Source organism: Capricornis sumatraensis, chromosome 8, assembly GCF_032405125.1.
Source record: "Capricornis sumatraensis isolate serow.1 chromosome 8, serow.2, whole genome shotgun sequence".
NCBI classification, from domain to species: domain Eukaryota; kingdom Metazoa; phylum Chordata; class Mammalia; order Artiodactyla; family Bovidae; genus Capricornis; species Capricornis sumatraensis.
In genome coordinates, this window is record NC_091076.1 from 60,386,905 (window position 1) to 60,399,761 (window position 12,857).

At 42.0% G+C, this 12,857-nt stretch overlaps 1 protein-coding gene across 4 annotated transcripts in view; it reads right to left on the reverse strand.

The window, feature by feature from the left end:
- Positions 1-211: 211 nt before the first annotated feature.
- Positions 212-12,857, reverse strand: part of TRIM37 (tripartite motif containing 37) — a 141,258-nt gene continuing 128,612 nt past the window's right edge. For 2 of the 4 annotated variants that reach the window (XM_068976307.1, XM_068976306.1), the window contains 2 exons: positions 2,839-2,955; positions 212-1,271 (listed from right to left, as the gene is read on the reverse strand). In XM_068976307.1, the coding sequence (XP_068832408.1) occupies positions 1,189-1,271; positions 2,839-2,955 (200 nt within the window). In that variant the 3' untranslated portion in view covers positions 212-1,188. Of the gene's footprint in view, positions 1,272-2,838; positions 2,983-12,857 lie in introns of all 4 variants that reach the window. The other 2 variants (XM_068976305.1, XM_068976308.1) reach the window with 2 other exon arrangements.

The following is a 12,857-nucleotide window of genomic DNA, read 5'->3' on the forward strand; positions in this document are numbered from 1 at the left end:
TTTAATAAATTGCAGAGACATAACATTTTCTTAAGTTCATTTTATTAACAAAAAGTGCAAACTGTTCTGAACAAAAGCAAACCATGAATCACAGCGTTCGGCAAGACACTAGACATGGAAAAGGGAACAATATTCATTAAGTAAAAAATAAGCAGATGAAATGCCTCTCAAATGTATACACACTCTTGCTTTTCAATAGTCTCTTAGTCAGCTTTCAGTGTACTTTTCACAAATGGTATAGCAGCTCAAAAACAAATGCAGGAGCACAATGGTAAAGTTCGGCAATAATTTTGGACTAATTCTGAGTATTAAAGTGAATGTTATAGCACACTTTCATGTATAATATGTAGGAATCTTTAAATGTATTGACACTGAAATCAATGTCCAGCTAATGAAAACAAAGGAAAAAACAGGGCTTTAAAATACTTGTTGCTCTGTAGTTGTTTGGTAAGAAGCAGAAAAAAAGTGAAATAATTTAAAATGTTCTTATATGTGTTTATATGACCAAGAACATAACCAATCCACATTAACTTAATTCATTTAAAACTGCATTTGTAAAAGTCACACAAAAGAAAGCGAACGTGCCATTAATCAGCGTGCCTGCCTGCACCCGAACAAGTAAGAAAAGAAAAAGTAACCTCAGTCAGCCGACATATTCCAAAGAGCACGTTCAGTCTAGTGCCACTTCAGTCATTCACATAAAGTGTCTTCAGGGCAGAATCCACACAGAAGTGATATTTCTGCTCACTAGTCTATAGGCACTAATGAAACTAGAAACTGTAATTACAACCCAAACTATAAAGGCAGTCATTTCAACAGAGCTGAGGCTCTCGCCAAGACAGGAGGGCACCGATGCTGGGCAGCTTACTAAGTGCACGCACCGTCTCTAGGCACATCTCCTGGCGGTTAACCGCCCTTCTGTTGTAGCAGACACACTGCCTTTAAGGAATACACTAATTTACTAAATTAATTGAGCCCTACACTGTTATTTCATTGCATTACACAGAATTCTTCCCACATTTAATTTTTTCCTTTGTACTAATGTTTTATACTAGGATTGTGTCAATTACTATTTCAAGTAGAGATGGTGAAAAAATCTGATTATCTGACTGTTGACAAATTTGAGCACCAACGACAGCCAATTTCAGGGTCAAGGAGGCTTGCAAGTCAGTTCTCTTGATTTGGAAATTACCTTCCACTGTTTTCATCAGTACTGAAGCTGAGATCTTCAGGGCCTATTTGTTCACCATCAGGAAAACTGGAATGTGTATCTAGGAGAAAACAATAAAAAACGGTTAACAATTTTTAAAGACACGTATCTTCTTTCCCATATCTCTAAGTGATCTTAGCAAGTGTGTTATTTAAGTGATAAAGAAAGATGTGCTGGGTTGTAAACAAATCTCTATTCTTAGAGAATTCTTTATCAGAGTCAAGCGTAAACAAACACAAAAGGAAAATAAAGGAGAAAAAACCAAAATGTGTTAATAGATGCCCATAATTAGAAGACGAAAGGCACTGCCTGACTTTGTCCCCTGGGGACACCATGGGAGCAGCTGAAGAACGAATAAGGAATGATGATGATGGACACTCAAAGGATGATTTTGTAAATATAAAATGTATTTCCACGTCAATTAAACTGAGCATGCAAACATCACTATAAAAACCCACCAACACTCAAAATAACTTTGCCTCAAATTTGGCTGCTTCTTTTAGAAGCAGAGAAAATTACTAAGAGTACCTTAATACTTAAAAATCATCAAACACTTGGCTCTGTATTGAAAAAGACACTAGGATATCAGGGAAATCTGTAAAATACAAGATGACAATTAACATCAGCCTGACAATGTCGTCATTCCAGGAGCGCTTACAGAGGAATGCTCAGATTAACCATTAAGGTCTCTGGATAAAATCCTAACAATGGGCGACGCATGTTAACTAAACTTATCGTGGTGATCATTCTGCAATATACTGAATCATTAGGTTGTACATCTAAACTAAAACTAGTAACAACGGATTTCTCTCAGTTTTTTCCTAAGACTTTTTTATTTTTTGGAAGGAAGAGGTAAATCAGTGATTCTATAATCTGCACAAATTTCTAGAATCAGAAAAGGTTGTCTTTTTTTTAATATTTATTTATTCGGCTGCACTGGGTCTTAGCCGCAGCACAGAAGATCCTCACGCAGCCTGCGAGATCTCCGCTGCAGCGTGCAGGCTTCCCTAGCGGCAGCCTGTAGGTTTCTCTTGAGTTGTACACAGGCTTAGTTGCCCTGATGTACGTGGGATCTTAGCGCCCTGACCAGGGACCGAACCTGCATCCCCTGCGTTGGAAGCGGATTCTTAACCGCTGAATCACCAGGGAAGTCCCTGGAAAAGGCTGTCTTTTAAAAACTTACTTTATTAGCCAGGTTACAAATATCTCTGAAAAGAAAAAAGAAAATCAAGTATCTGAAACCTCCCAAGGGGGCTGGCTAACACTTAGGCACTACAGGCCACTATCAGTCTCTGCTGGGAATTCTCTGTTTTGCTTTTTTTTTCCCAAACAACTCTGTAAAATGTAGAAGCTATTCTCAGGCCATAGGCTGTACCGAAGCAGGCTGTCAACATCAGCCTCGCCCATTAGGTAGCACACAGCATCAGGTGTCTGACCAGGCAGATAAAGCCTACCAAATTTTTCCCGTACTCATCATTTAGTCTACCCCACAGAATGTCGTCTCACAAATGACAATAATTTAAAAAAGAACAAAAGCAGAAGCAGCGAAGCAGAAACAGAAGCAAAGGAAACAGCAGCAGCAGCAGAGATGGTTTTCCTAAGCCCTGCGACGACACGGCGTGCCGCACCTTCATCTGGGGGCTGCACCAGGAAAGCGTCGCTGAAGCCGCCCAGGCCGGCGCGCTCCTCCCGCTCCTCGCTCCCGCTCCCGGTGTCACACTCGATGTCGCTGTCACTACTCATTCCTGGCAGGGAAGAAGCAGAGAACGTGTCTGACAGGAAACCACGTCAAGAAGAAGGCAGCCTCCTTATCCTAACCTGAGATTCTTCGGAATTTTACACTGAATGCCAAGATAATACAAAACAAAGAAAAAGTAACTACACAAAACTCAGTGCTCTTTAGTTATTTAGAACTGGGTTTATTTTTGTTCTCAAGTGTCTGAAAAGTTTTAACTGAAAGCCAATGTTAGTTTCATTATACTGAAAGTATCTTTTCCAAAGCAAATAGTTTTTTTTCCCTTGATAATCACGAGATAACAGGAGCTCTTTTAATCCTAATTCAGTGTCGTTTCTAGCCTAAAATATACACAAATATAAACACGCATAAACACAAATATACATTTACACTTATATCCACATGTGGGTATACCAAATTCCAGTAATTTTAGCAATGAGATACTATCCCATGTGGACCTCCAATTTTGTTTTCATGCATGAGTTGATTTTTAAAAGACAAGTTCTATAGAATTTTTCTAGTTCAACAAGACAGAGATCAAGAAAATCTAAAATATCTCTCTGCTATAAACTGTTATAAATGCTAGATAAAATAAAATCTTGAAGTTTTAATGAACAGCTATATTTAAAAGAAAAAAGGGAAATCCATGGTACAGCAGAAAAAAGGGTAAGAAAAAATAGGTAGATGACATCACCCCAGAGGGCTTGCTGTGCAAGTTTCTTTGTTTTCGCGGCACTACTGTGTGCAGGATGGAACCCAGGCCCCCTGCGGTGTAAGTACAGAGTCTTAACCACTGGACTACCAGGAAGTCCCAGAAAATCTTTAATCCTCTGTTCAAAGTGAAGTCGCTCAGTTGTGACCGACTTTCTGCTACTTCAGGGACTGTAGTCTACTAGGCTTCTCCATCCATGGGATTCTCTAGGCAAGAACACTGGAGTGGGCTGCCATTTCCTGATCTTCCAGACCCAGGGATCGAACCCGGGTCTTCCGCACTGCAGGCCAACACTTTACCGTCTGAGTCACCAGGGAATCCTCTGTTGGGGATAGGCAAAAAAACAGTGGATCCACCACAGAAAGGGAGATGAAACTGAGGCTAAATCTGCACTCCATGCATAAAACTAAAACTCTCACTGAAAGAGTAATTAAGTATGCCTACTGTCACAGAAGACAGTAGGGAAATTTATCTGGTTTCTGTGCTCAGTTCACCTCAGAATTCAAACAAAGGGCAGTGTGCCTAATTTAGGTTTGAGATTTAAGGTTTCAGTTCAAATCTCAGGAAAGGAACATAAAAATTGGTCAGGAGCTAGTGTTTTTGAATAAAGCAAATGTAAAAATCCTCTGGAGGGAAGATTCTAGGTAAGATGAAGCAAACACATTCCACCCCATCTTTTCCACTGAAGGTAGTTATAGAACCTTGACAGAACTTGAGGACTCTGTAATCACGGATACTGGAGTAGATAAGAACCTGAAGTACCAACAAACTGACATTTAGAGAAGACCCAGGGTCTCACACAAATCATATTAAAAATGTCTCGGGGGCTTCCCTGGTGGCTTGTGGTAGAGAATCCCCCTGCCAATGCAGGAGACACGGGTTCCCTCCCTGGTCAAGGCAGATCGCACAGGGTGCAGCCACCACCGAGCCTGCGCTCTAGAGGCCAGGAGCTGCAACTGCTGCAGCCCACGGCTCCTCCAAAGAGAGGCCGGAGCACCAGGCCCAGGGTGGCCTCCGCTCACCAAACTGGAGCAAAGCCCACGTGGCAAGAAGATCCAGCACAACCAGAAAATACAGAAAGTTATTTTTTAAGAAAAGATCCAGAAATCATTCCAAAAGGATTTCAGCATGTGAAAAACCAGGTAAAGATAAGCAACACATACCAATGCTGAGATGACAGAAATCATGTTGAAATTATCTAACAGAAGCAGATCTAAGAAACACTCACGAACACTTTTGAAACATTTAAAAGACCTCTGTGGTAGGAAACTTCCGTAATCCAGGTCACAATTATTATCACAGGAGGGGAAAAAAAAAAATGAATACTCAAATTTTCTACAAAGGATAGTAAAAGTCTCAAAAAGACATGTTCCATCTGCCTAAAGTGAGAGTCAGCAGGTATACAGATAGGACACGACCACAAACTGTTCATAAAATAACAGGGAAGAGACTACATAATTCTGTTTAATGTGGGAAAAAATAGATTTTTAAAGAATTACTAAGATATTGTTAAAATTAAACTATTAATCGATGAATTTAAGCAAGAGTGAAAGAGGAAATTAATCAGAGTGTTAAGAACAATGAAATGAGCATTATAAAAAAGAGGTTAACAAACAGGAGGATAGAAAGGGAACAGCTCCCTCCCTGGTGGTCCAGTGGTCAAGACCCCATGCTGCAACCACAGCGGGTGTGGGTTCTGGTCACAGAACCCTGGGAGAACCCTGGGTCACAGAACCTAGTTCTCCCTGGTCAGAGAACTAAGATCGTGCCACATGCTTGCATGGCAAAAACAAGCACACAAAACTCAAAAGCTTTCAGGCAGACTAAGGTAAAAAAGAGCAAACAAAATCAGCAATATCAGAAATAAAAGGGAACACCACTACACAGTCTACAAGACAGTAAAAGGATAATAAGGGATCAGTATAAAAAACTTCTATGTTCATGAAGTCAAGAACACCGATGAAATGGACAAATCCTCTGACAGACACAAACTGCCAAATTTCATTCAGGTAAAAATAGATAACCTGAATAGGTATGTTAAGCATTAAAAGAAATGAAACTTGGTAGTTTAAAAAAACTATCACCAAAGAAAACTGTAGCCCCAGATGGCTTTACCGGTGAATTCCTCTTCTTCTGTTTCTAAGAAGAGTTTGTATAGTATTATTTCTCCCTTAAACATTTTGAAGATACAGGCTGGATGTTTCTGAAATCTCCTTTCTCAGCAAATGAAAAAACCTTCCTGCTTTAAAGAGTCAAGTATATGTGCGCTCAGTTGTGACTCTTTGTGATCCCATGAACTGCAGCCCAGGAGGTTCCTCTGTCCATGGGACTTCCCAGGCAAGAATGCTGGAGTGGTTGCCATTTCCTTCTCCAGGGGATCTTCCCCTCCCAGGGATCCAACCCACATTCTCAAGAGCAAGACTGTTTAGAGCCTGAACAGCTAGCTACTTGCATGAAGCGCTACCTCCACCTTGTGGCCCTTCACAGAACTGTTGCCGAAAACTGAAACCGACAGGCGAGCTCTTCTAGTGGCTTCCTCCAGGTTCAAACCCTGGGTTGGGAAGATCCCCTGGAGAAGGGAGGGCAACCCACTGCAGTATTCTTCCCTGGAGAATCTCATGGACCAGAGGAGCCTGGTGGGCTGCAGTCCATAGGGTCGCAAAGAGCTGGACATGACTGAGCGACTAGGCACACACACACGCCGCCCTGAGCAGGCTTCATTCAACAACTGACAATGAGGTGGGGAGGACAGAACTCGTGTCCCCGCTCCTCGAAGTGGGAAGTCCACGGTCACAAAGAGTCGGCCACGACTAAGTGACTAGCACAACAACAACGTATTCTTGGGCCTTCCTGGTGGCTCAGAGAATGAAGAATCCACCTGCAATGAGGGAGACCTGGGTTTATACCTGTGTTGGGAAGATTCCCTGGAGGAGGGCATGGCGACCCACTCGAGTATTCTGGCCTGGGAGAATCTCCACGGACGGACGAGCCTGGCAGGCTACACAGTCTATGGGGTCACAAAGAGTCAGGCACAACTGAGCGACTAAGCACAGCACGGTCAAACTCCAAGCACAAACCTGACCTCTTGGTACCAGTATTTCTGAATTCCGAGACATATTAACCTCCAGGATTCACAAACGAGGAACTGGAATCCTCAGGAATCCCCAAAATCTTAAGTTATTCTTTAACTACTTAAAATAGTTTTCAAATTCTTTATTATATATCTTTAAAATTTTTTGGTTAGTTTGTAGTATTTACAAGAACTGTGGCCGACACTAAATATTCAAATACTGGAACATTCTGTGAATGTTATTAGGTAATAGTTGAAAACGTAACACCTAAACTCTCAGCAAGGTTTAGAGCACTACATGGAATCACATGTCAAAAATGCCAGTATGAGAACCCTTTGCTTCCGAAACTCCCTACTTCCTGGAGCACACACAGAGGGTCCCTGTACAGCAGTAGGCCCCCACCTTTCTGGCAGCGGGGAGTACTCTTTCACAGATGGACGGAGTGGGATGGGGGTATGACTGCCTGTTGCTCACTTCCTGCTGTGCGGTCCTATTCCTAACAAGTTGGGGACCCCTGCCGTATAGGATAAGATAGGATAGACTCATTAATATTTACATAGCAGCAGAGAGGGCCATGAACACATAATATGGCAACAGCTATAGCCAGGACCGACTGGACAGCAACTGCTTCTTTCCAAGATGCTCCTATGATCTTACTAACCTTTGATTCTAGGTATCAGCATTTCCAGTTTATATGTTCAACTTGCCATAAGAGGATTCTTCCAGAAGAGTCGTATGTTTCTGTGCTGCTGCTGTTGCTTTCTAGTTTAATCTCAATCCCACACAGCATGTGGGATCTTAGTTTCCTGCCTAGGGACTGAACCCACGCCCCCTGCAATGGAAGCATGGAGTCTTAACCACTGGACCACCAGAAAAGTCCCCATGATTCTGTGTTGACAGTTAAAGATTAACTCTAACAGAATAAGAATAATCTTTTCATTTTTTAAATTTCTTGACTCATTTTTCTCAGGATTCAGAAAAACATGCATTTCCCAAGAAATGTTGGAAAGGAATTCCTGCATGAAAATACTTTTTGGTCTTTTATCAAGTCCTAAGATCTGAAGTTCCCTAGTTCTGTGAATGAGAAAACCAAATTGGTCTCTTGACCTCTAGGTCACAGGTCCTGGGTCCTGTACAACCCACTGCCATCAGTGAGAGCAAGTAAACACAACATAAGGTCAAATAAATGAAAGCAGCTACTGTCAAGCAACAGATCACAGCCTACTGCTATGTGCTTTGCCCCACGTTACAATGTGTATCAACTGCACTAAAGGGTAAAGCAAACTAGTGATATTTCACCAACTGTAAGAAAATTTGAATACAGGACTTTTCTTAAGCCTACCAGAAGGTGTCAACAAGTTTTCACACAACTGGCTGTCAATGATAATAATTTTAAGATACCATTAAATGTGTGGATCACAACAAACTGGAAAATTCTTAAATTAAGAAATGGAAATACCAGACCAGGTTACCTGCCTCCTGAGAAACCTGTATGCAGGTCAGAAAGCAACAGTCAGAACTGGACATGGAACAATAGACTGGTTCCAAATAGGAAAAGGAGTACGTCAAGGCTGTATACTGTCACCCAGCTTATTTAACTTATATGCAGAGTACATCATGAGAAACGCTGGGCTGGATGAAGCACAAGCTGGAATCAAGAGTGCCAGGAGAAATATCAATAACCTCAGATATGCAAATGACACCACCCTTATGGCAGAAAGTGAAGAAGAACTAAAAAGCCTCTTGATGAAAGTGAAAGAGGAGACTAAGAAAGTTAGCTTAAAACTCAACATTCAGAAAACGAAGATCATGGCATCTGGTCCCATCACTTCATGGCAAATAGATGGGGTAACAATGGAAACAGTGAGAGACTTAATTTTGGGGGGCTCCAAAATCACTGCAGATGGTGACTGCAGCCATGAAATTAAAAGACACCTGCTCCTTGGAAGAAAAGCTATGACCAATGTAGACAGCATATTAAAAAGCAGAGACAAATTACTTTGCCGACAAAGGTCCATTTAGTCAAAGTTTCTTGTGTCCAGGTAGAGTGGATCAGGGAGGGGAACCACAAATGTTTAGACTTGGTCAAGCTTCCTTTTCTTTGGCTAGTGACTAATCAGATGAACTCTAAGAAAGGTTCCCCTCACTGATAAACAGAGACATATAAAATGAAATCACTAAACCCAGAACATTATTCTGATTCAGTATGAAGTTTGGAACTGCAGCAACCACCCTGGCATCCTGAGGGGAACAAAGTCAACTTGCTTAGAATTGCAGAGCAAAAGAAAGGCGAATGGAGGTGGTGGGAGAAAACAGGTTCTTGATGACATAGACTCTCACTGAAAGTGAGTCTAAAAGACTCGTTGCAACCCCGTGGGCTATAGCCCACCAGGCTCCCCTGTCCATGGGATTTCCCAGGCAAGAATACTGGAGTGAGTTGCTATTCCCTTCTCTAGGAGATCTTCCCAACCCAGGGATCAAACCCAGGTCTCCCACATTGCAGGCAGATTTTTTACCATCTGAGCCACCAGGGAAGCTCTGATGACATTAAACAGCTAAATTTTCCAGCCTTGATACTGTCCGACAAGAGTTAGGTGAGACTTCCTGTTAATACAAGACAGTCAATCTTCCTACTGCTTATACTGTAGGAAGAAAGTTACACTAGGGTTTTGCAACTTACATTAGAAGAAATTGGTCTACCTATAGAATTCTGTGGGGTATCAACTGGGAGGGCCAAGACTTCTGGAATGTAGGCTTTAACCAGGAGATTATACAAGGGTGTCCCATATGATCTCAGTTAGAAAGGAAAAGGCCTGCTGATGTCTGTCATGTCTAAGAAATGTCACGTTTTATTGACCCTCAGGAACATTTAAAAGACTGCTTTAGTTGTCCCAAATTCCCAACTAGTAACAAAAAGAATGCCTTATTTAAAGTTTCTTCAAACAGCTTGGCAGTAGGGAGGAGAAAGAGGAGGAGAGAGACACCAATTTACAGTGACCCGGCACAGAGAATGTTCTTTTAGGCATTCTGCTCAAGAATAAAGAGCCCTGTTTTTCCTAAGCACAGACACAAGACTACCTCACTCAACTTTTCACCAAGGCTTACTGGTGTGAAAAATAAAGGTTTCTTGAAAACTGGCTCCTGCTGCTGATAGAATAATACCCACCGCAGTAAGTAAGGCCCCATTCTTCTCTCATAAAGCAAATTCCAAAAGGCACAGAGCTCCTTCAGTCTGCCTAACCCCTTCCTCCAGTCTCCTCACCGCCTGGCCTGGGACTCCAGTGGTAAATAAACTGTTCACCAGCAAACTGCACTGGTAGATTTTCCTGGCACTATTGATCTGCATGTTTGCAGCAGCTTTTCTTACTGAGTTCTAGGTGCTCTGCATCCCTGCAACACTCCCTACACAAGAAGAATGAGCTCCTGAGTGGCAATGACAGCACGAACCCTCAGGTTCAGGGACGTGAAAGTGCATGCGCTCCCGGCTGCTCAGGTGTGTCTGCCTCTTTTTTGACACTGGACTGTAAGCAACAGGCTCCTCTGTCCAGGGAATTTTTTCCAGGCAAGAACACTGGAGTGGGTTGCCATTTCCTTCTCCGAGGGAATCTTCCCACCCCAGGGATCAAACCCGAATCCGGCGCCTCCTGCATGGCAGGTGGATTCTCTACTTCTGAGCCCCGGGATGAAAGTGCACAGGCGACTCTAAATGTGGCCAAGCAAATGACTTGCTCCAGTTTAGGATACGCTGCTAACAACCACCTTTAAAAAAAGAAATGAAATGAAGCTAATGTCAAAACTTATGGGGTTTTTTGGGGCTGGCTAGCTATTTATATAGAAAAATTGAGAAATGTGAAGTTATAAGATGAAGGCTGAAATTTAAAAGTGCAAGTCATCTCTCACTGAGGTTAACTTGACAGGCTTCTTACCAGTCTTTCTGTCCCAAGTTCCACACCCCATTCCCAGTCTCCAGCACAACCAGAGTAGGAATTTTGAAACAAAATTTTATTATGTCACTTCTTGCTTAGATCCCATTCAAAGGACAAAGTCCAGATTTTGGCTAGACACACAGTGTAACTCTTCATGATCTGACCTCTGCCTCCACTCTGGTCTGGCCTCATCGTCATCAGTCTCCACCTAACTTGTACTAATTCACAGTCATCCCTGAGGATGAACTAGATTAGTAGACAGGTGACAGTTAAGAGCACTGGCTCTGTGACTAAGTAAGGTAAGATACATCTTTAGGCCTTAGCCTAGTCACCTGTAAGATCAAGATAATAAAAATAACCACCATGTAGGTCTGCACTGAGCAGTCTCATCCCAATGAAGGCTTGGAAATATTGTCTATTGTTTTTATTATTACATACCGGTGAGTAGTTGTTTAACCGCTAAGTCGTGTCTGACTCTTGACCTCATAGACTGCAGCCCGCCAGGCTCCTATTTCCATGGGATTTTCCAGGCAAGAATACTGGAGTGGGTTGCTATTTCCTTCTCCAGGGGTCTTCCCAATCCAGCAATTGAACCCGCATCTTCCGCACATGCAGGTGGATTTTTTACCCCTGAGCCACGGGGGAAGCCCATGCATTAGCTGAGCTCCCTATATATGCTATCACAGCACTCACCATTTCACATTATAATTGGCTGTTAACTAGTCTCTTAACACCTGACCAGGGGTTTTCAACTACTCTTTCTGCTCCCCTCTACCACCACCAACACATACCCAGCACCCCTGAGATGCGGGACGTGTAACTAACCCACTCCCATGTATAAGTATAACCCACTCTGGCAAGTGATTCTTAGGGAACTGTCACCCCTGGTTCAAGTTTTCACCTCAATCAGTGGTTCTCAACTGGGGAAGATTCTGCCTCCTAGGGGACATGTGGCAATGTCTGGAGACATTGTTTGGCTACTGTAATTCAGGGGAGGTACTACTGGCACCTAGTGGTTAAAAGCCAAGAAAACTGCTAAAGAGACTATAATGCAAATGGCAGGCCCCGAATACAAAGAATCACCTATCTCAGAATGTCAATGGCATCAAGGCGCAGAAACCGTGACTCAGCAGTAGGTTCAGGAATTACTTTATCACCAGCATCAAAACAATTCCAGACAAATTAGAAGCATTTCACAAAAGCTGCATAAACAGGAGCCTATAATTAAAGCATATGCTGTTAACAATTTAAGTCATCACAATTTATAACCAGTATGCAAAAACACATGGAAACCAGCTAATCCCTACTGGCAAATCACTATAGGTCCTTTCCATAAAGATCAACATAATTTATTTTTCCTATTGTTTTCAAATCAACACTTCACTCTAAAAATCCTTTCTATTTAATCTCTTCTACTGAAATAACGCTGCCTACCACAGGAGCACCAAGATAGAAGACCACAACGATTAGTGTTCTTTAAAACTGAAAAGCCTGAAAATGCTAACACCCACACTCCCTCTCACAGGGCAGTCAGAGGCAGATGCTGGCATCTCTTATCACATGCTTTGAGCTATAATTCATCAATCACTGAAATTCAAATGAATGCAGGGGTTGTACATGGGAGTTTCACAGAGAAACGAAAAAAATTTCAGTGTCAAGTATCATTAATAAAGTTGACATGCTTTTCTGCTCACATATAAAGGACAAGCAAGGGCAACACACACAGCCTTGTTTCAAGCACCATCTGTTAACTCAAAATTACAAAGTCTCCTATGCTTTAAGATAAAGAATAATGAACCTCGAAGAAGTTGTAGACAAATATTAGAAACGTAACTGAGAATGAACTGGCAGAACAGATAAAGGATTTTTCAAGTGCTTAAAGTTTGCAACTCTTCTAAAAGAGCAAAGCAACCTACAAACATTTATCAAGACTGACTTAAAAAGACGAAGCATGTTTTTCCCGTAAGACACAGAATATATCCAATGTCATCTTTCGTATCTGGAAAAACTTCAATGCCTCCTCATGTAGGTAGCATAGCACATTTAGTGAATGAGCAAATGAAGTATCTGCAGATATTCCCCTCAAAACTGCCCCTTCTAGTAAGATATATCCTTTTATGTAGTCAACTATTTTGCCTTCCCCTGTAATTAATGTCCTCCTGAATCAAACTCAGTAGCACAATGAATGCTATTTTCAAATGAA